This window comes from Rhineura floridana, chromosome 3 (genome assembly GCF_030035675.1).
Source record: "Rhineura floridana isolate rRhiFlo1 chromosome 3, rRhiFlo1.hap2, whole genome shotgun sequence".
In the NCBI taxonomy this organism is placed as follows: Eukaryota; Metazoa; Chordata; class Lepidosauria; order Squamata; family Rhineuridae; genus Rhineura; species Rhineura floridana.
The window spans coordinates 195532953-195556970 of record NC_084482.1 but is presented as its reverse complement, the minus strand read 5'-3'; the positions used below and the strand labels follow the sequence as shown (position 1 = coordinate 195556970).

Below are 24018 nucleotides of genomic sequence, written 5' to 3'. Positions count from 1 at the left end.
TGTTTTTGCCTCTTAGCATACCACAGGGGCGGGGGGGGGTTATTAACCAACTATGGGGAGGTGTGTCAAAATTAAATTGAGGGGGACGGACAACAAATGGGAACCAAGGAAAATAACCAACATGTTATTCGCGTGATTGATTTTTTCATTTTACTTACTAATTTACATTTCACCTTTCTTCCAAAGAGCTCAAGGCAACATACTTGGATCTCTCCTCTCCCCCCCCCAATCCCTTTTCTCCTCGTAACAACCCTGAGAAACAAGGTGTCCCAGATAGCTTCATGGCTGAGTTGGTGGTTTGAACCTGGGTAGGTTCTTGTTCAACACTTTCAAATCTGGTGACTCCCCAGATGTTGTTGGACTCCAACTCTCATCAATTGCAGCCAGCATGGCCAGTACAGTAGGGCCCCACTCATATGGTGGGTTACGTTCTGGACCCCCGCTGTAAAGCAAAAACTGATGTAAAGCAGAACCCATTGAATAGAATGGCGCACAATGTCCGAAAACCGCCATAAAAGCGGAACAAGCGCCATATGAGTGGGGCTTTAGTCTAATTGTGTCCGCTGTATTAGCAAAGCGCTGTAAAGCGGGGCCCTACTGTAATCAGGTGTGATGGGAGCTGTAGCCTATAAACATTTGGACGACCTTGGGTTCCCTACCCCTGCTCCAACCATTATACTCCAAGCCATTATACTGGCTTTCATTTACTTTAAATGGTCAGTGACAGGCTGTGGTTACTTCCTAGTGGGCAAATGCCTTCTGCACATGATCAGAAGCATTTGTATTTATTTTTATGCCATTTATTCCATGACTCAACCCTTTAAAAACCCTGGTTTCCAATTTCAGCCATGCATCATTTCTGTTCCATTATTATGTTCTGGCTTGTTCACATATGCAAGTCACCCCTTTATGCAGCAGCAACCATAAGGTGATGAAACTGCATGGATGAAGCAGTCCATGGCATGTTGACAAAGGCATTCTTCACATGCCCAGGAATGTTTCTGAATTGTAAGGCTCAGGATGAATTCAGTAGCACCATGAAAGACTATTATTCACTGCAGAATCCTATCCATGTCTGCTCAGATTAAATGTCATTGAGCTGAGTGGGGCTTGTTCCAAGGTAAGTGGGCATGAGTGCAGTCTTAATGCAATGTAAGATTAACTTTTTCAGATTCCATGTTCCCCCCACTTGAAAATATTAGTGCTTTATTATCTTGTTCTGATAAAACAATGTTAATTACATTGCTGTTTTTAAGACAAAGTATCTTTATCATTTTTCATTTACTTCCGAGGAAGTTTTTGCTTTGCCCTTTTTTGCAACTTAAATCTTTATGAACAAGACCTATTTGTAACCTCCATGGAGAATGAGTCATTCAGGCTGGGTGAGCATTAGCCAATATGACATCATTTATCCCCTTTTGCTCTGAATAGCTATGTTCAAAGAATACTTTCCTTTAAGAAGCCAGACAGGTCCATCAATAGGGGCACTTATTTTGAAATTACTATTAAAAACTCACTTGACCTCCCATCCCCCATTGAATCCAGGCCATTTTATCAACATTTATAGCTCAAACCAGAGGCTTAGTGTGGATACAAACTCCCAAGCACTATTCATTGTAAGATGTCCACTAGCTAAAGATGGAACAGTTCTGTGTCCAGAGTTCTTGCTTCCTGGACTCAAGGCGATGTGCTGTTCTGGAGCAGGCCTGTAGACTGGAGGTGCTCCTGGATCTAACCCTTGCCCTTGGAGGTTTAGGTGGCCCCAGTGGCTAGGCATCTTTTTCCAGCTACGGACTTTTTGGACTGAAAGGATTTGGCCATGGTACACCATGCTCTGGCAACTTCCAGATTGAGTTATTGCTATACACTCTACATTGGGCTGCTCTTGAAGACAACGTAGGCCCCAACTATTTGAAAGACACGCCCCCAAGTTGAGATCAGTAAAAGGGGGCCCTTTTTTTCAGTTCCTGTCTTCAGAAACGGGGTGGTGGGACAGCAGGAATGGCTCAGAAGAGGCATTGTCTCTGGCAGCCCATAAGTTGCAGAATTCCCTCCCACAAAGGTGTATTGGATACCTTCATGGTACAGCTCTGTATCTTAAACACATACCTCTTTACCCTGGCCTTTTGATGCCTGAAATATAGATTTCTAAGACCCACTCCAGCTGTGATTGCAATTTGTTTTAAACTGTTTAATAGTGCATTTTACTTTAACTATAACAACTTTCACCACCGCAGCTCTCAACCCCTCCTTTGCTACTCCTATCCTCTACCTCCCCAGCTCAAACCCAAGGAAGTAGTAGCCCCAGAGCTCATAAGCTCTCATACCTACATGCACACACAACCAGACTGTTGATATGGAGCCTACTGAGCTAGTTTTTGAACTTGTACTGGTTTCAGTTCCCTTAAACATGACCCAACACAGCTGTTGCCAAGTTCAGTTGTACTGTTAAATACTTTTTGCATCAGAAATGGGGAACCTTCCAGATGTTGCTGTACTCAGCTCTAATCAGCCTCAGCCAGTATGGCTCCTGGTCAGGAGAGGCCAACAACCTCCGGAGGAACGCAGATTCTGCACTGCTGCTTTATGGGATAAATTAGGCATTTTCCCCCAAAGCCACATTCTACAAGTAAAAATGGGATAAGCAGGTGCTGGAGAGGCCAGTTTTTCCATTGTCTTGATGTGCAAGGATAAGGGGCAGTGATAACACTCAACACAAAAAGAAAACAAAAACCCTTTTATTTTTGTTCAAAGACATCTTTTCAATATGAAAAAGCAGGGATGTTTTTTTTCTTTAAAAAAGAGTAAGATGAGAGGAAAAAAATAAGTGAGGAGGAAGATGGGGAGAAGCTGAGGCAATAAGCAAGAGAGTAAAAAAGCCAGCTTCAACATTAATAGCAACAGCCTGGGCTACAGAAACAGCAACATGGAGACTGGTTAGTAGGCTTTTTAAAATTTCAGACTGATATTGGGGTATTGCCATGGATAAATTGCTCACTGAAATGGAAAAAAAGTTCAGTCAAGAGTGCTCAGGCTAGTTGTTTCTCTCCCCAACCCACAGAATACTCAAATATGGTATCCCACCCCCTATTTGGACAGACTCTCCTACATGCTATATGTGTGCAGCAGGTCTTTGCTGGCATTTTTAATGCTAACCTCCATGATTCTTCACTGATCTTTTAGTTTTGACCTGTTTTGACAGCTGTGAGCAAAAGCAAATTAAGCCTTGGTTACTTAAAAATATTGCAGTGGTACAGTTATTTCTTCAGACGGCAGACAGCTTCTTCAATGGTGACAGACCCCCTTGCAATCTGATACTACTTGTGTTTAGTTCAATTACCTTAGAAGACACATTGTCAAGCAGTGTGTGCACATCAGTGGTCTAGCACTAGCACTTTCCCCCAGACCTGTCAACAAAGTCCCAGTCTTTCCACCTTAACCTTTGATAGGATTCAAGTCTCAAAACATTATTCCAGACAAAAATGAGTGTATTCTGTTCTTCCCTTCATTTGAAATACATTTTAATAAGGCAACTGTTGTGGAACAGATACTAAAAAAAGCAACTGCCAAGTCAGGAGCTAGCTGTCATCCCTGACCATAGGCTCAGATTTTGAATGAGCAGATGAACCGATACACATTTGCATACATCCTGGGAGCAATGAGCATTAATGAAGAGGCAAGGATGTGAAGTCTGGCATACCCAGCACTTCTATATTGCAGGCACACAGTGTCAAAACCATGTAGCCAAAGACATCTGACAATATGGTTCCCGCAAAGAGAACAATCATTTTGTCATCGTAGTCAGCAAGACCCTTCCACGTTAATATTAGTTGTGTTAAGATGTTTGAGGGGGCAGTTTCTTCAAAAGCAAATATCTGGGGAAGATAACAGACCAGGGAACATTTATAGACACCTGCTGAGGTAGAAATCTATGAGACTGCAAAACATTTTAGCATTCCATTCTGCAGGCTTCCCCAAAACTAAACCCCTGCCTATTAGCAAATGCAACCTGAAATCAATGGTTTGTGGCTCACATTAACAGAAGCCAAATTATTTTCTACTAAAGCCAAACTAGACAGGACGTATTCATTTCAGGAACATGTCTCCATTTTAATTCAGCTGCCTTTCTACTTGTCTGGTATGGGTCCAAGGAGAGTATTGAACCACCTTCCCCTTTCACAAAGCTTAGCTAATAGTGCACATGATTAACTGTGGTAGTGAAGATCAGGATGAGGAAAGAATTTATCTACTTATTCTGGGGACTAATAAGAACTTTAATCATGGATAGTAGCCAAGACAGAACTCCACTTTTCACACTGGCTCCATTTAGTCACTCTCAAGGGACTCCCTAGTCACCATTTCCTTTGTTAATCAACCATAGGCTGTTCCCACCACTGAGAAGAAACACAAAGAAGAAGAGTCAAGATAACCTCAAGCAAGTGTTAAAACAAAGACTGACTCATTAAGAGAAGCGTGGACAAAGGGGTTGACAGACTAGGCTTCAGAAGAAGGGGAAAAGAAATAGAACATGGAGATGCAATTTTTTTTTTAATTTTTATTTTGTGCGGATTTTATTTAATTTTTTTTTAATGGTAGTAGATTTAGCCTCATGCTTCTTCCTCAGCCTCTTCACCGAAATCCTCTTCTTCCTCGGCTGTGGCATCTTGGTATTGCTGGTACTCGGAGACCAGGTCGTTCATGTTGCTCTCTGCTTCTGTGAACTCCATCTCGTCCATGCCCTCACCTGTGTACCAGTGGAGGAAAGCCTTACGGCGGAACATAGCTGTGAACTGCTCAGAGATGCGCTTGAAGAGCTCTTGGATGGCTGTGCTGTTGCCAATGAAGGTGACAGCCATTTTCAGACCACGAGGAGGGATGTCACACACGGCTGTCTTGACATTGTTGGGGATCCATTCTACGAAGTAGCTGCTGTTCTTATTCTGCACGTTCAACATCTGCTCATCCACCTCTTTCATGGACATACGGCCCCGGAAGACAGCTGCCACGGTCAAGTAGCGCCCATGGCGGGGGTCGCATGCTGCCATCATGTTCTTGGCATCAAAAACTTGCTGTGTCAGCTCTGGCACCGTCAGGGCACGATACTGTTGGCTGCCACGGCTGGTCAAGGGGGCAAACCCAGGCATGAAGAAGTGGAGCCGGGGGAACGGGACCATGTTGACTGCCAGCTTGCGGAGATCAGCGTTCAGCTGTCCAGGGAAGCGGAGGCAGGTAGTTACACCACTCATGGTGGCAGAGACCAGATGGTTAAGGTCGCCGTAGGTAGGGGTGGTGAGCTTGAGGGTACGGAAGCAGATGTCATAGAGGGCTTCATTGTCAATGCAGTAGGTCTCATCTGTGTTCTCTACCAGCTGGTGCACTGAGAGGGTGGCGTTGTATGGCTCCACCACTGTGTCAGAGACCTTAGGAGATGGCACCACACTGAAGGTGTTCATGATGCGGTCAGGGTACTCTTCACGGATCTTGCTGATCAGCAAGGTGCCCATCCCAGAACCGGTTCCGCCACCCAGAGAGTGGGTCAGCTGGAAACCCTGCAGACAGTCACAACTCTCTGCTTCCTTCCTGACCACATCCAGGACTGAATCCACCAGCTCAGCACCTTCTGTGTAGTGACCTTTGGCCCAGTTGTTGCCAGCTCCACTCTGGCCTGTATGAGGCAGGATAAGGTGGGAGAGAAACCATAAAGCTTGGGCCAAAGTGACTTTGTCTCCCCCTCAGCTAGTGCCTGCTCTGTTGGCTTTCCAGCCCATTCACATTCATTCAGTACATCTCCCCAAACGTTAAACTAGATCAGTTCTTAGCAAGGAACACCTCTCTTGCGCAACATCTTTTAAGAAAACCAGTCAGATGACGCTCATTTGAGCATTCTGCTTACATAAGCCCAAGATGTTGGTCTCATTAACATGGCCTAATTTGGGTAGAAGTGGGGAACAGTAAAGGCCGACAATTACGGAGGCTGGAACTTTGCCAAATGGGACAGACAAACCAATCCATATAATGCAAGCAAGTGGTCCAAGAGGCAGCCCCAAAGTGCTGTGTCCACATGGAATAATGTGCCACCTTGGGATATTTCTCCACTAGAACAGGTGTGGGGAACTTGGTGCCCTCCAGATGTTGCTGGACTCCATCTCCCACCATCTCTGACCCTTCCCCATGCTTGCTGAAGCTGATGGGAATTGGAGTCCAACAACTTTTGGGAGGGCCACAGTTCTCCCACAGACACACACCTCCCTAGGTGAAACTGTTCAGGCCATTGGGAAGTCTTTACAGGCAAGCTTTAATGTTCTTTTAACACACCAGTTTTGGAGTCTGGCACAGTGCTTTTGTCTAGCTCAGAGATGGGTCAACCGTCTAGGGTGCACAGATGGAAAGTAAACTACTGTACTAGAGGTAAGAGTCACATCCATTGCTCTGCCCGCTTTTGCATTTGTCCCTGCCTACCACTGGTATGTCACCCACACACACACACACACAAAAAGTTGCCCACAAGGGAATGCAGCCCTTGGGCTTCCCTGGCCAGGACCTCACAAAATGTTAACACTTCCCTAAAGGGCTTTCCAGACAGACAATTCTACTAGAGTGCTGCAAAAATTCCCAGTGAGTATGTTCCACCCCCAACAATTCTGATTTGCTCAGGACTCAGTGGCATTTCACTCACCCTTGCACACATTTTGAAGGTGACCATCCTGTACCCAATGTCAGAGGACTTTTGGGGCAGCTGCTAGACTTATGTGAGCAACCTATTCTCCCTTCCATGATAAAAAAGTCAACACAGCTAGTTTAAGGAGCACATTTGTTCACCTAACCAAGTCAGATGGCTGCAGTCCTGCACCCCCTTCCACCAACTATAGGAAAAAACCAAGAAAGGTTCAGGTTGCATCTTACCAAATACAAAGTTGTCTGGTCGGAAGATCTGGCCAAATGGTCCAGACCTCACTGAGTCCATAGTTCCTGGCTCCAAATCAACCAAGATGGCACGAGGAACGTATTTGCCACCTAGGAGAAAAAAATACCTCAGATCTGATGCAACAAAAAGACCACTCCAGCTCCCATACATCATCCCATCAGACAGATCTTGATCAAGCTGCTGACTTCATATCCATTCAAGTTCTTGCTCTCATGAAGTTGGTTTTGCTAGGCCTTTAGACAATGGGAAGTGATTAGGGCAGGTGGGTACTTTGAAGTTGGAGTGAACAAGAACATGGTGCACCAACTACATAAACGCATACTTTTCATAGCTTTTCAGTTTCCAGCATTAGAATTTGGGTTTCCATGTAGGATAGAATATTAAGCATAATACAAAAAATCACTTTTTTGAGAAGGTATGTTTGAATAAATTCATACTTCATCTCTTTGCAGAGTCTCTAGGGACAGTGGGATGAGGGAGCAAAAGAGTGCTAGGGCTGACAACACAGGCAGGCTCACCAAATCCGTTTGAGCTCAAGGATTCTTCATATATTCCACTGATTCCAAGTGGGAATAATCTCCCATATAGATCCCTGGCAGGCACAGTAACAAGGAATGAAGGAAATGGAAACAATTTTGGTCTTGCCCAAACCATGTCAGGCTTATCCCTTCAGCAAGAGGAAGGGCGTGGAAGAAGAGGGCAGCACCAAATACAAAAGGGGCGGGGGAAGACAAGTGTCAAAATGGTACTGGGAGATGAAGGGAACTTTAAGAGCCAGCTGCCATACTCATTTGGTAGAAACTTTCCTGGTTGGATTATTATAGTACAGCAACATCTTTCCAAGAACCATTTTGAGGCTTGCCTCTTCTCCCCTCCAGCAGTTAAGGGCTAAAAACTTGCTTTTAAATATAAAAAAGCTAACACAATGAAAGATGATATTCTCAAAGCCTGGAAGTGGCACTGAACTCAAGCGGTATGATTTTGGATGCTCAGAATATACAGGCACACCCACTCTTCAGACACTTCCCGTATTCCCTTTTCCTATGCCACGGACAAAAGGCATAATGAGATGGAATAGTAACGAAGCCAGAGAAAATGCGGGCAAGGTACTCAAGATAATGGCCATTTTAAAACTAACTTTGTGGACCAAAACATTTTGGGGGGGGGAAGGCTTACCTGTGGCTTCATTGTAGTAAACACTGATGCGATCAAGCTGTAGGTCACTATCGCCATGGTAGGTTCCAGTGGGGTCAATCCCATGTTCATCACTAATCACCTCCCAGAACTGCAGGGAATAAACAGAAAAGATTCAAGTTAACGGGTGTCAGCACAGCCCTCACAGCAACAATGGAGAAGGTCCGCATCTGCAGCTCCCATCCATGTAATTGAATCAGACAGGAAGTCACATCTGGTTGCTGTAAGACAAGCCTTAAGTTGCATCAATACTGGATTGCTGCAACATGCTCTAAGTGAGGCTACCTTTGAAGAGTCTTCAGAAGTTGCTGTTGCCCAGAATGCAGCAGCAAGGATGTTAGAGGGACCACGTTACACCTGTCCTGTAGTGCAGGCACAATTCAAAGTGTTGACATCTTTAAGCACTAAATGACTTGGGCCCAGGATACCCAAGAGATTGCCTCCTCCCCTACTACCCGGTCCACTCCCTAAGAATGAGAGGCACTTCCACCTAGGGTGGAGGCACAGTTGGTGATGCCTACATGAGATAGGGCTTTTTCACCTATATTGTGGAACACTTCACCCTGTGTAATATGGGTGGCCCCTTCCGGTTGCTTTTCCATCAACTAGTTAACAGTTTAATTCTGGCACACTTTTGCCCACTAAGATCATTTTTACCCATAATCTCTGCCATTGTTACTTTTAATGTTGTGTATTTATGCATTTTTAACTTTTATATTTTATTTTTTACATATATATTAACTGTATTGTGATTTTACCTCTTCTCAGACGGTGCCTGCAATTTGAAGTTTTAAGTAGCATGTGTTTTGTTTTGTTTTTGTTTTTTTTAAAAACCTTTCTAAGAAGTAATTCCCAAATAAAAAAGAATCCCCAGTTCGTTGATTTATTTAATTAGGGTCACTAACCTGGCACCAGAGGCCTTACCGGACACCCACAGGGTTTCCCCTCCCCCCCACTGAAATTAGGTTTGAAAGAAGCATTATTATTTATTTATTATTGTATTTATTTTATTCGATTTATTAGTCGCTCATCTGGCTGGAAACCCAGCCACTCTGAGTGACATACAAAATAAAGGCATATAAACATCAAACATAAAAGTATATAAACATCAAAAAACAAGCAATAAAACTAAACAACAAAGTAGAAGCTATCCCCCAACCCACACAGCCCAACCCAAAGATCAGAAAGCCAATAGAATAGGTTGTGCTGTGTGCTTGATTGCAGAGTGTGCAGCTCCCACAACAGTTTCACAGGTTTGAAAGTGTACCCATGGGCCCAAAAAGATTAACAACCCCGTTAAATATATATTGTTGACAAAAGGTTGCAGCCCTAATTAACATGGCACAGCACTCTTCAGCTACAAGCTCTGCACCCTAGTGCAAACACAAGGGATGGGCGACGATTATTCAGTGATGAGAGGAGTAGACTCTGCACATGCTCTTGAGTTACTCATGACCACCTTAGATTGCTCCAGGGCTGAACCTGAACAATGAAAACTGTTTCCAAGGCCCAACTTCCATCCAAATTAAGACCCAGAATGCAGATATGAGAAAAGCATGAGTATGAATGGGAGAGAGAGAGAAAACACTAGACTGCTTTCCCCACTACCTTAAAAGGAGCATCTCCGCTCCTATTCCCTTCCAACTCCTACTGCTTCATACCAGTCATGTATCTTTTCTCTTTAAAAAAGGACAGACTATTAACATCTCCCTCTGAAAAGGCAGATGGGCTGAGTCAGCAGCTGGAGCAGCCAACACAAGCACTGCCTTGTTCTCCCTGAACGCCAGCCCTGGGAAAATGGCCATTGGCCACAGCTCAAGTAGTGTCCAGTGGCCTCCCTCTGCCCTGGGCTAAGTAAATACCCCTCTCCAGAGAACCCCAGGGGGCACCAACTTCATACTCAAGAGATGTCTAGCCAGAGCCCACTTCTCTCCTGCAGGAAGCAGCAGCCCCGTAGATCTGTTTTCTTGATTTACTCCTACTGAAGAGATTCTTTGGCCCCAGGTTCCCAGCTGGCCTGCCACCACTGCTAGAAACCACTAGAATTCCACTTTATTATAAGCCCGTGTTCTTCAACCTTTGGACTACAACTTCCGTCAGCCACAGCCAGCTTAGCCAACCGTCAGGGATGATGGGAGCTTTAGCCCAAGAACATCTGAGGACCCAAGGCTGAAGAATACTGCTCTAAGCCACCAGTACCTTTCCTTCCAGAGAATCCTAAACTCCTAGTGCAAACCATTAGACCAATGGTTTTCTACCACAGAACCAAGCGTGTTGCAGAAAACTCTGGGGGAATGATCCACTAGGGAACAATGTCTGTTCAGAGAGGTTTCCAAAAGGTGAGGATTATCTGTGCCTTGCCCTTGTTGAGTACCTTGTACCTTGTTGAGTTATTTCCCTCTCCACCACAACAATGGAGGCAAGAAGCATTTTGACTAGGGCCAAATGTATTGAGGGTGGTCTTTTCTGCAGTGGCCCCATCTCTCTAGAACCCTTTATCAGCTGCTCACTGACAAGCCCTAACAATTCAGGATAGCCCTCTGGTTTTTATCTGCTTTTCCTTGAGTTGTGTCGGTTGATGACTTTTGTTGCTAGTTCTGTATTTTGGCTGAATAGTTGTTTATTTTCACTGCTGTTGCTGACTTTATTGATGTAGTTATACTGTATTGTATTTTAATAGTACACCACCTTGGGAGGACTTTCCCCCCTTAAAGGTGGCACTGCAATATTTTAAATAGATAAAATTTACAGATCCCTAAATATACCAGTTAAAGTGGGCCCCTCTCAGCAGCCTGGTCTAGAGCCACATCCATGGTTTTGTAAAGTGGTGCTGGTTTTGATGATTCTAGTGCTGAAGAAAAGAGGTTATTAAAAAGATTATTAAACTACCTCCCAAGACATCCTTCCTAGCAATTTTAAAGTGACCTGTGGAAAAGCTTTGAGAGCCATTGACACACTCCCCTGTGGTTTCACTTTGCAGGGGAAGATTGCCACACAGGGCTGTGGAGTCGGAGTCGTGAAGTCGGAGTCGGAAGCAATTTTGGGTGGAGTCGGTAGAAATGTACCGACTCAGACTCCTTCATAAATGGCAAATGTATATTAACTAGTAATAACAAATTTACTGTAGTAAAATGGTAGCACAAGGCATTTCATCACCACCACGTGAATCCAGAGCTTGGAAAAGTTACTTTTTTAAACTACAACTCCCACGAGCCCAATCCCTGGGGCTGATGGCAGTTGTAGTTTAAAAAAGTAACTTTTCCAAGCTCTGGATTCACGTGGTGGTGATGAAATGCCTTGTGCTACCATTTTACTACAGTAAATTTGTTATTACTAGTTAATATGCATTTGCCATTTATGAAGGGAGTCGGACAGTAGAAAAATAGAGGAGTCGAAGGTCTGGCGTACCGACTCCACAGCCCTGTTGCCACAGATAGACAAGTTGTCTTTTTAGGGAAGCTTGGCCTGTCATTACTGACATAAAACTTCCAGGGATCCCAAGTTTAAAATTCCCCGCATTAATCTGTTTCCTCTCCACCCCACCTCCAGGTCTTAAAAAAATGCATTGCTTGCAACTAAAGAGGAAAATAAATAGAACATTTTGCTCCAAATTCTGAGGAGGGGAGCGAAACTATCACTGTGGTAACAAAAGAACAATATATTCTGCACACAATGTATTTGGGTCCTCCAACAGGAGGAACACAGTTAGGACAGAAAGATACCCTAATCAGCAGCATGGGGGAGGGGGGCTGTATAGGCATCCTCAATGCCACAAGAATGATTTGTGAAAGCTTTCAAAATGGCAGGAGGCCTCAATTAGGAAAATGGAGGGTAGCCATGTTTCATTAGCCTCCTGTTTTATGTTGTTAAAGAGACTTGGCAAGTTTTTACCCCTTACTCCAAACCACCATTGCTGTTGACCTGCCCATTCACCCATCCCCCCTGACCAAGGTGGCAAATAGGAAATGCTTTACGGGCCCCACTGAGCCAACAGCCTAGCTCCCAATTTAAATCTAAGATTCATGGCATGCAGACATATATAACCCACGCAGAAGCACAAGCCACCTGCTGCAGCTGAGATTCTAACAAGGTGCCTATGTTTGTGACACATGTTTATGGATACTGCACCTGCTAGCATGGCCACACCACACCCACCCCATCCCCATTAACCAAGCCAGGACAGAATCCCTTTTAGATAGGTTAGTATGCCTTCCCCCCCTCCCCCAGCCTCAGTATCTTTAGGCCAGCTGCTTGGAACACAAGCAAGATTTCTCACACGCACCAACAAGCTTTCAACAACATGGACTGGACAGATGGCAAAAGACCAAGGTTAAGCCGCTTGTATCCAGCTTTTGTGGCTCAATTCCCCGCAGGGGGATTACAGCTCTTTCTGGAAGCTAGACCTCCCAAAGCCCTAGGCAGGGGAGAAAAATAAGTTGAGGGCACCCCATTAGACCCAAGGAAAGCCCAACAGCCAAGATTCTCCAGGAGAGCCAGAGGGCACAACACCAGAGTTTCCTGGACAGATTCAGAAGATACATACCCCACTGTCTACTGGGTCAGCACAAGGAGCCTCATTTAAGTGTTCACTGGCCTCGTCCCCTCTGCCCTGTGTCAGCTAAGCTCCACCACTATCAGCATGTTGGAGCCAAGAGCCTATGCTTCAGACTTTCAGCCCCAACACATGGACATTAATTAGGGAGGGGACAAGGCCAGCAAGCATGATCCTCTTTTCTGCCTTGCACAAATGGAATCATGTGATGGGCAAAGGCCCATATAGTGCTCAGGCAGCTAACAAATTTAACACAACACAAACATAGTTAACCCAACAAATCTGCAGAATTTGAAAACATTTCCCAAAAGGCCTGCATGGACAAAAGATAATATATTTTTGCTAGAAGAGGACTTAAGGCCACAAGAGAAAAAGGGATTGCATGCATCTTGTGGAATGCTCCCAAGGGAGCATGAGCCAAGAGTCAGGACAGGTCAAGGGTGCTAGACCTCTCCTTCCCAATGCAAACAGCAACAGAGGTGTTTTTAGAGCTCTCCTCCCCTTGATAAGACACATTAGCTACTCAGACATGCCAATCTCTGCAGCTGAGATACAGAATGGGAGCCCCTGTTACTCTTCACCCGGGACATGAGAAATACAGAGTGCCATGTGCTTGCATCTCAGTTCATTGTGTATTTTCAATGGCCCCAGAGAACTAATCTTGTTGGAGAAGAGCTTTGCGGATACCATGGACTGCAAAAAAGACAAATAATTGTGTGTTAGAACAAATTAAACCAGAACTATCACTAGAAGCTAAAATGCTGAAACTGAGGTTATAATACTTTGGACACATAATGAGAAGACATGATTCATTAGAAAAGATAATAATGCTTGGGAAAACACAAGGAAGTAGAAAAAGAGGAAGGCCAAACAAGAGATGGATTAATTCCATAAAGGAAGCCACAGACCTGAACTTACAAGATCTGAACAGGGTAGTTCATAACAGATGCTCTTGGAGGTCACTGATTCATAGGGTCCCCATAAGTCGTAGTTGACTTGGAGGCACATAACAACAACAACAACAGAGAACTAGGCTATATGAGCACCAGATATAAACACAACAAAAAGTACATGTGCACTTAGGGTAATTTACCCTGTAATCAGGTAATCTGATGGGGCCCAGAAGGAAACTGGAGGGTCATAAATGAATACCCAAATTTCCTGATGCCTATCTCGAGTCCAGACAGAACAGGAAATATAGGATGATGTGGGGAGCTAGGTTCACCCTAGATTCTCCTTTTTCAGAATCCAGCATCAATTGGGGACAAGTAGTATTTAGAAATTCAGCCGTCTATCCTGAGCAACAAGGCACTTCTCTTGGATGCCTTTAAAAGATTAGACAAATTCATGGAGGACAAGGCTATCAATGGCTAAACCCTGATGGATGCATTTTACCTCCCCTATCGGAGGCAATATGTTTCTGAATACCAGCTGCTGGAAACTGCAGGCAGGGAGAGTGCTATTGCGCTCAGGTGCTGCTTGTGGGCTTCCCATGGGCATCTGGTTGGCCACTATGGTAACAGGCTAGAGCAGATGGGTCACTGGCCTGATCCAGCAGGCTCTTCTTATGTTCTTCGAGAAGCAGTGGTACAGCCCCTCCTGAAGTGGCTCTCCCAGGACCTTAAGACATTTGATAGTACTGCCCAGCCACAAATACTCCATTCCAAAAGGATGAATCACCCCCTTCCTTAAGCCTGCTATGCTGGAGAAGAGAGCATAATCCACTGAAGAGCAGGGGGTTAGCAGAGACACAAACTATGCAAATAGTGCAAACTCTCTTCCCCGTATCTAACACACACTCTCAGAGAGAGAGAGAGAGAGAGAGAGATCACCCATGCAGGCACACCATGTCTATAGGAATTACATCCAGCAGGGAACGGGTTACTGTACAAAGCCATCTGTCTGTGCCCTGTGATGAATGGGGAGGGAGGCCTCTTAAGCTGTCACAGGAACCCATCTCATGCTACAGGAAAAAAGAACTCCATTTTCCATTTCTGAGGACATTCCCCCTCCCTCCCAATCCCCATCACCTCCCTTCAGACCGCAGCTGTGGGTGGCTGGACAAAACATTCCACACATTTTTCTACGCAGGGGTAATGGTTGACAGGAGGGACACAGACTGCTTGAGCCAGCCCTCCCATTCCCTGCCCTCATGCCCCCAAAGGGACCCTCCACAAAGACAGCTGCTCGGAAGGAAAAAATAATAAAGAAGGTAGTCAGAGCAGACCTTAACTTCACCCTACAAAAATTAAGCAGCATAATCAGACACAAAGTTCACGTTATTCTCACCCTACGTGAAATCCAGCTACCCAATGTTGATGAAGCAAGCCCTTGCTAGTTCTCCCATAGCTCTCCAACGACAAGGTTCTCTTTTAAATTCTGGGGGGACACTTACAAGATTGTGGACTATTTCTACTCGGGAGACATTTTGTCTGGCCTCCAGCTTTCCACACCCCTCCACTACTTTATTCCATATTGAAACAGACACAGCCAAGGGGCTGCCGAGACCATTCCTCCCCCAGAGTGAGCAGCAGTAGGCAGCACCCAGTTGTCTCCTTATGCACCGCAGCTGCAATCTGGGTTCTCTGTGAATCCAGTTATAAAGGGGGGGGGGCTTCTACCAAAGCCTCTCTTGCTGCTCACACTGGGAAAGGAAGGGGTTAAAAGAGACCCTTGCCTACCTTGATTGCATAGGAGAGAGTCCGGGAGGCAGAGTCAGTGCTGTGGGGCCTTCAGCCTTTTTTCAGTTCAAGGCATGCTCCCCCTGTTAAAAAGCAGATGGGCTCTCCTTGTAGAAGATGAAGCAGACTTGTTTCCTATTCTACCAGATGGTAGGACTGTGGGTGGAAATTGCTACTATGCAGATTTCAGCTAAACTTTAGGAGAAACTTCCTTATGGTAAGAGGGGTTGAGACAGCAGAACAGACTGCTTTGGGAGGTGGTGGACTCTCCACTGCTGGAAGAGTAGAAGCTTCTGCCAGGGATGCTGTACGTGCAAGACCCTGCACTGAGATTGGGATTGGTCTTTCTAAAGCCAATCCCTTTCAAGTCTTTGGATTGTAGAGCAAGTAATCCACACAGCCTTCCCCCCACCCCATGGCACAGCCTCTTATGATTATAATTCACTTAACATTTAATCACCCTGCTGTTCACACTCAGAGTGACTGAAATGGCTTTTGCTACCTTTCCAGACCTTAAGAAAGGATCCTCCTAACTCATATGGAACAAGATATTGTTGCTATTCCAGATTAAAGCAGAGTAGCATCATGGACAAGCCTGATCTGTAAACCAGGTGAAACACTCACCTCTTGCCTAATGCCACCAACTGCATTGATGGCAGCCTGTATCTAGTCCCCACCGCATGTAGGATTAGAGTGCCAATCTAGCTAATATTTAAGGGCATTTAAGGATTGCAAAGATAAATTTATGTAAAGCGCTATATATGAGCATGAAGTATTATCTTGTGAATGTTTTAGCAACACCATTAGATGCACACATTTGAGAACATTCCCGTATCAGTTAATATTTAACTTTAATTACAATTTTGTTCTAGTAAGTAGATTAAGGCCTATGATTATGGAAACATTTGCTATGCATATCAACTACTGCTATTGGAAGGGAGGGACAAATTAAAGCTATCAAGAAGAGTCATTGCATGATCATATGGCAAGACCATTATGTGATGGTTGCAGCTATCACATGGGCATGAAAATGAATTTCAAGAAGGGTATTTCAAGAAGGAAATGTTAAACATTGTAGGCTACACTGTCATGACCAAGAGCAAACTCCAGCTGGCATTAATTTAGGAGGACAGGTTATATTCTTTTACTATACACAAAGAATGAACAGGAACCCATTTCCCACCCCACATCAGCTGGAGCACTGTGAAAGTATCTGAGCTCTGTGCCATGCCTTCTAAAAAGGTGTTAGCCCTACAAAGGCCCCACTCTAGTAATGCTCACATGAGCAAAGACTCATTAGTAGATTTGTGTATCCCAAGAGGAATCTGCACTCCTCTTTCCTTCTTACTTTAATAGCTGGAAAAAATGTAGAGGACTTTTATGGGTAGGGCATACCCACACTACAAAGCCATTATCAAGTTTTATACCACTTTGACCACCATAGCTCACTCCAAACAATAATGGGAATTGTAGTTTAAGGCTATCAGAACTCTGTTAATGTCTTGCCTCTGTCCTATGTTCCTACAGTTTTCAGGCTTCTCTGAGGAAGGGGAATTACTACTAGGAATGTTTCAAGTCCCTAGCATAGACACAGCCTTAGACCAAGATGGGAGGGAATCTATGACCTTCCAGATGTTGCTGGACTGCAAGGCTATGCTGGCTGGGGCTGATGGGAGGTGTAGCCCAACATCATCTGGAAGGTGCAAGGCTGTGGTAGAGGCTGCCCTAGAGTTAAGGTGGAGCCATGTGGTAATAGAATAGGGCACAATCAATCACATCCCCTCCCAACACATCATAAGGAGAAATATACCCTTTGGGATACATGGGTGAAGAGCAGAAAATGAGCTCATTCTACAGCTCAGTCTTTGCTTCAAGTAGCTCCCCTGTTGCACTTGGAATAAAGAGATTAGTTATACTCGCTCACCTCCAAACATAATAGCCTTATCATTGACTGGAGCATGGGGAGGAGGGAGGTATGACAAAGAGCATAAGCTTTGCTGTGACCAAACTTTCCTTGGAGCAGGGATGGGGAACCTCAGCCCTGGGGGCCAATGCAGCCTTCCAAGTCTCTCCGTCTATCCCTCGGGGATCTCCCAGGCCACACTGCTCACTGCCTGGCTGCAGTATGTCCTTGAACCATAATATTGTCTTTTGCTTGCCTGGGTGGAGAGCGTGTGGAGAAACCTTGGACTTTTGCACATCCAGAATGTAGCCTACTATACAAGAACCATCCGGAATGTTGCCTACTATACAAGAACCATCACTGTTGCCTTTGGCCCCAACCAACCTCAGGTATGTGGCCCCTGGAAGGTTGCCCACAACAGCATCCAGCCCTTGGGCAGAAAAGGGTTCCTCTCCCATCTTAAAAGTGCAACTTATTGTTTATCTGGATTGCTAAAATGCATGCCAATTTTTTTTCAAGTGCATTCCATCATAACACTAGAAAATCAAAAAGTATTGTTGTCTCCTATACTGTGGCACAAAGTTCTGCTATAATTCAAAAAGCAGCAATTATTTCATTTAGAGAATTCCCTCCCCAAGGTAAGAAGAGACTCACAACCACTCCACACATTATGATTTTTAGGTGTATTCTTTAACACAAAGCGAAGTGGAATACATAAGCAGATGCACATTCAGAGCCAGGACTGAATGCTATTCAGTGCCAAGTGTACACCATGGCTAATCTGACCCACACTAGCTAAATCAAACAGCTCAGTGGCCCTCACTCCTAACACCCTACTGAAGCTACCATATCATACCAAAAAACCATTTAACACCCTTGTAAAATATAAACATAATGATTTTTTTAGAAAAAGCTAACTTGAAATAAAGCACTTTTTAAAAACAAGAAGCACTTGAGCTCTATCGCATTGTATGGACAAGTTTGGTTATTTAAACCAAGAGTGTTAGTTTTAAAAGAATGGACAATCCTAGAAGTGCACGGTTTGCACCAAGTTTAAAAAATCTGACAGCTTGCAATGCTTTACAGTTGTTCCACTCGAGGGCTCTGGCTTCATTTTTGCCTTGAAGGCTCTGCCAAGGAATAGCTAAACTTAACTCTGGATGCCGATGCCTGCTATGTCCTGGCCAAACACACCCAAGGCACTGCAGAGCCATAAATTTTTCACTATACTAAAGGTGGGAGGGGCCTCCCTTGGTCTGGCCTCACCCTACTGCAGACCCAACCAGGCAAGAAACTGCATCAAGAAAAAGGAAAAAGGCAACCCAAGGAACTATTGGAGTTGGCAGCTCTAACAGATTACAGAATGAAGGGCTGTGATAGGAAGCATTTGTTCCAAGGAAATAGGGAGGAGAGTCCCGAAATAAGTGATTTATTATTTATTTATTATATTTCTATACCACCCAATAGCCGAAGCTCTCTGGGCGGTTTACAGCATAAAAACATCCAATATACAATAAAAAAACATATACCAAACACATTAAAACAATATAACAAAATAACTAAACATAGTTAAACACATAGACAACAGATGCTCTTCATTGCACCCAAGAATTCTGCTGCTCAGCTGCAGGAGACCGAACACCTCTTTTTTTTAATTCATCAAGTGCCAACAGAGATGCGCAGACACACCCTCCTGCATATAAAGCATGTGCCGCAATGTAGGTCATACAAAGGTGAAGTAGAGTGGGGCACCTGGGAAATTTCAGGTGCTGGATCAGTGGGCTAAATCTTAAAAGCAAAAACATTCCCCTAGGAGCAGTGGAGTATTCAGGTCATGCAACCATTATCCCTTACATCCCTTAAATTATTGTCCTTTATTCCAGATCATCACACCCCAATGCAACAGAGAGAAGGCTGATATTAACACATGTGCACACACTCCCTCTAGGACAGCCTTTCCCAGCCATTGTGCCTCCAGATGTTGTTGGACCACAATTCCCATCTTTCCTGACCATTGGCACTGGAGGCACACTGGTTGGGAAAGGCTGCTCTAGAAGATCTACAGGACAGTGCAGCAAAACCAGGCAACCTTATCTGTAATTACAACACACGTTAGTGTGTCAAGTTATACATTTCTTTTTTACCAGACATAAGTCAGTTTGTAACCTTCCCATCCCACAACTTCCAACATGCTGTCATATTTAGTGTGGCCACAAAACAAAAGCCATGATGGAGCTATACAGAAAGGAGCAGGCTTGGCTTTCAGAGCAGGTTTAGCTCCTTCTAATGGCATCCATGAACACATCTGAGCTGCCATTCATTTAGTGGCAGACAACAGAGCAATGCCCAAACCTGCCCTGCTCTGCCCATCACAATGGATAACAGAGGACTCTGATCTCCCAAAGGGTCCTTAAAGTCCTCTCTCTACACACACACCTTGCCTGACAAAATGGGCATTGTGCTAGCCTGTCTCTAAAAACAAATTGATCTGGAAGCAGGCAAGCTCTAAAAACGCTACCCTCAGGATTATGATTGTGTCCCTTATTTAATGTGAGAAAAGTGGACAAAATGGTTCTTTGGTGCAACATAGGTTTTTGCCCAATGGAGACAAATCATGTGAAAACTCAAAGCTTACATCTACCAAACTCTGATGTGTCATTTATTTCCTCTACCCTATTGTACTCTGGGACCCATATCAGCTATACAATTTTTAACAAGTTATCACTTCATTTAAAGATTCACCTCACAATAGCTCTCCACCATTTTGACTTTCATTTACATCCAACAATGTGAGAAATTGGAAAATATGAACAATTTCCAGTTAAAAGAAAGAACCAGCTTTGCACAGAACTGGAAATATATACATATCACACAGTTCCCCAGGTGCTACCCTTTAGTTTTACCCTGTGGGGACAGCAGGCAGCTGCCAAGAGGATAGCCGCCATTGTTTCCAGCTCTGTCGTAAGGGACGCACCTTAAGAGCTGTCACTCCCTGTAGGAGCTGCTTAGCATACATATAAGACCCCTATCCTCCAATTTATATCTGCTATGGAACACTCATCTATTAATTTTAATAGAGCTACTCCAAGGAGAGTAAATGGAGGGCTTTTGTCTGCATCTACTGTACAGAAACAGTTGAATCTGGATTCAAGCCACCTCAACATCTAAAGAGCAATCCACATGCCAACGGAACCTTTAAAAAAAAAAATCTATCTGGAAGCCCGGCTCAAGAAGACCAGGCTCCTTTGCTTGGAATATAACCTGGCGATGCAAGCAGGCTAAAATGATTTATCTCCCTGCTCCGGATAAATGAAGATACCACAAGACCGTTAGGTTTTTAGGTCACACACCATCTTGGGTTTCTGCAAGGAAGTCACACTAGAGAAAGCTACAACTCCCCGCCCCCTCTCATTTGCTGGAAAGTCCCACCCAGCCCGCCAGCCGCCATTACAGCACAAAGGACCAATAATGGTGTCCTGGCCGCTAGACAGAGCAATCATCCTAAGGAAACGGCAGTAAGTGGGGTGGGGCGAAGCCCGGGAGCCTCAACACTGGGGGGGGGGAGGGGAAGGGCGAATCCATGAGCAATCAGTGAGCAAGACATTTAAAGGGGGGGCAGAGAAGAATCGGAAACGCGCGAGCCCTCCAGCCACGTGCTCTCCTGCCTGCAGACAAAGAAGGGTGGAAGACGATGGGCGGGCTAGCGGGGAAAAGAGGACGGGCCGTTTGGCGCCAGACACGGCTTTTGCTTTGCAGAAAAGGGAAGGGGAAGAGAGAGAAAACCAACTCCTTCCTTTCTTTTTAGGTCAAAAGGAAAGGTTTTTTTTAAGACAAAGAATCCAGATCTTTCTTTGCAACATTTAACGGCCATTGTTGCAACAAAATCACAACAGACAGCCATTTCTTGTCTTCTTTTGCAAAAGAAAGGATACCGTTATGCTTGGGGAGGGGGAGAGATCATCGCCCCGATTTTCCTACTGGGTTATGTTACTAGCCTATTGCAAGGACGGCCGCAGTGTAAATTTTTTTAAAAAATGAGATGGGAACAGCGTCTTCTTGATCCGAATTCCAAGAGCATGAAGGAGGCAGAAGCATGGTGAGACATTATAACAAACTCTGGAGGAAACCCCACCTTAATCTATGGTTAGAAATGTGGGAGAGAGGAGATCGCCCCTTCCAGATCTAGGCTGCAGCAAGGCTCTTGCCTTGATCCGAGGAGGGGGGATTCTGAGGCGGCTGCAGCAGCAAATCGACCCCCTGCTCTATTACTAAATAGCAGCTTCGCAGAATACAATCGAGCTCGTACATTTCTGGAGTAGCGATTAAAAACAAAGACAGAGGCTACTTTGTTGCTAAAGATGGAGAACATTAGGGGAGCTTTTCCACAAGCGGAGGAAACCCATCGCAAAACAACCCCTAAAATAAGAAAAAGGACAAGACTGAAGAAGGCTGCGAGGTGGGCTGGGGGGTCTTTAATGGAACCCAGCGGGGGCTTACTTCCGAGCAAACCCGTATACAGGCTTGCAGTGCACGTGCCGGCAAACCTACGGGCGAATCATTTACTTGAACGAATCCTCGTTCAAGCCACCGAAACCGACATGGAATCCAGGGTCGTGGTGGAGCAAAGGAGCGGAAATTGACCACCGCGTGGATCGAGAAGTCAATCTCGTCCATTGCAGAGATAAACCGCACAGAGTTTAGGGGAGGGTAGAAGGAACCTCCTTTTATTACGTGGTAATGTCTTCTGGGGAAGGGAGTCAACGCTCTTGGTGGAGTTGCCCCCTCCCTCCTTCCCCCAGCTGTGTAATGTGAGTTATTGCCCCCTCCCACATGCCTTGAGATCAGCAATCGAGACCCTTGCCCCCCAATTCTACCCCCCTTTTGCCTCCCAAACAATCGCACACCCCTTCACTGCTTGAATCCGTGTATATTTATGTATTTTATTTACCCAGTTGATACCCCCATCTGAGAAAGGGAAAACCCTCCTTCAGCATCACCACGAGACAGACCAGGCTTTTGTTCGCCCTCTTTCTGCCACCTTAAAAAAATTCAAATCGCACCTACTTGCCGCAGCCGATTTGGCGCTTAAATCTGCAAGCAACGTTAGATGGCTAAATTAGCGGGCGCGCTCACTCGCTCGCCCTCACCACGCGGAGTGGGAGGGAGGGAGCGAGAGAGAGAATATGGTTTTCTTAGTTGACTCACCCGCCCTAGAGCCTAATCCCGTCAATTTTAAATCGCAGTATTTATTAAGGGAAGGCAGTGACGGACTAAGAACCGTAAACAGTTCTCCCACTCCCTTTGGCACTGTGTCTTTAGAGGAAGATTTTAAAAATCAGTAAATGGGTATTCATTAGTAGCTTTGGCAAACAAACCGGGACAGACACATACACTCCTCCCGCCCAAATCCTTTCCACCCGGACAACACCATTGCCTGCAGGCAGCCAACCTACTTTATAGAGAACGGAAAGAACGCTTTACGGCATTTGAAAAGCAGATTATATTTAGCAATGATCGCACGCCAAACAAGAAGAAAAGATTCGCTCTCTGGCCCTTATTTTAAAATTAGGTGCACCGATGGTCAAAACGTAAGAGGCTCTGCCACAGCGGCAAATGCTTTACACCTTTTATTGATTTGCCCCACTCCTTCCCTTCCCCGTTCCCCCAGTTATTAACCCTTTCACAGCACCAACCTAATGCTGCATTCACACGGGAAAAAAATGCCATCCTCACCTTAGCACCGATCTGGTTACCACATTGCCCAGCTTGAATATGTACGATTTCCCTCATTTTGCCTAGCGGGTTTTTTCAATTATTTCCCCACACTTTTTAGTTTGGATGTTTAAAAATATTAGGCTAAACCAACGCCGCCGCTCTTTTTAATACAGAACGTTAAGGAGCTCAAGGTTCTCTTCTTCGAACGTGGCGACAAGAGCTTAACGTTCTAAAGAGGTGGCGAGGAAGGCTAAAGAGCGAGCGAGACAAAGCTTTTATAAACTGGCCGGCGGCCGAGCTCCGATTGGTCGGAATGGATCGGGGCGCTGAGCTGATTGGATGGTCGCAACAAGAGACACGTGGTGGAAGGGGGAAGGCAGAGCTGGGTGTGGTAGCTGATAGAGTAGGGGGCTGTTGAAAGTTGCAGTTTTCCTTTTGTTGTGACAAAATGGGAGTAGTAGGGAAAATCGCTATCCAGCGGGTTTGGGCCAGAGTGACGGGGTGGCACTCTCATATTGATAAAAGAAGATCGCTATTGCGAAATCCCAGGCAAGATTTTCCTGGCGCTGCGACTATTGATACTACAGTAGAGAGTGCCAGAACATGTTGCAGATGTTTTACTAGCTGAATACCTATCATTATGGCAGGCATTGATTATATATATGCGTGTGTGTAGGGAGGCGAACTGGATCCACGTCAGCAATAGCCAGGCCACCCAAGGGTGGTGATGGAGGACAGTGTAACGGCATAACCTTTCCCCACAGGAACGATTGGAGAGGATTTATTATATTTAAAGGGAACCAGATGAGGTTGGGCCACATCTCCCATCAGCACCAGCCAGCTCGACCAATGGCTAGGGGAGATGAGAGTTGTAGTCCATCAACATCTGAAGTACCACTGCTTCCCAACTCTTGTTGTGTTGACACTGTTGTGGTGAGAGACAAACTTGCTCACTGTCAAAGGTGACCAGAATAGTCCCCAGTCCTTGAGAATCAAACTTTCTCCATTCTAGGTAGCCTTGTCCTGTTTTATTTTTTCTATACCACCA

The 24018-nt window shown here is 45.1% G+C and overlaps 1 protein-coding gene and 1 long non-coding RNA gene across 2 annotated transcripts; one reads left to right on the top strand and one right to left on the bottom strand.

The window, feature by feature from the left end:
- Nucleotides 1-2722: 2722 nt before the first annotated feature.
- On the bottom strand, nt 2723-23245 carry TUBB (tubulin beta class I). The gene is made up of 4 exons (XM_061619244.1): nt 22989-23245; nt 8102-8210; nt 6904-7014; nt 2723-5665 (listed from the first exon to the last, which is right to left on the bottom strand). Exons 1-4 carry the CDS (start codon nt 23043-23045, stop codon nt 4608-4610), a joined length of 1335 nt encoding a protein of 444 aa, XP_061475228.1. The 5' UTR covers nt 23046-23245; the 3' UTR covers nt 2723-4607.
- Nucleotides 20691-23073, top strand: LOC133380961 (uncharacterized). Its single transcript, XR_009761592.1, has 2 exons — nt 20691-20770; nt 21061-23073. It is a non-coding gene; the product is annotated as an uncharacterized LOC133380961 (long non-coding RNA).
- Nucleotides 23246-24018: the final 773 nt, after the last annotated feature.

Coding starts and splice junctions, on each gene's coding strand:
- TUBB (XM_061619244.1), bottom strand. CDS start 23,045: ATGAGGGAAATCGTACATATTCAAGCTGGGCAATGTGGTAACCAGATC. Junction 7,015..8,101: donor TTACTACAATGAAGCCACAG/GTAAGCCTTCCC, acceptor TTTTTCTCCTAG/GTGGCAAATACGTTCCTCGT. Junction 5,666..6,903: donor ACCAGACAACTTTGTATTTG/GTAAGATGCAAC, acceptor TGCCTCATACAG/GCCAGAGTGGAGCTGGCAAC.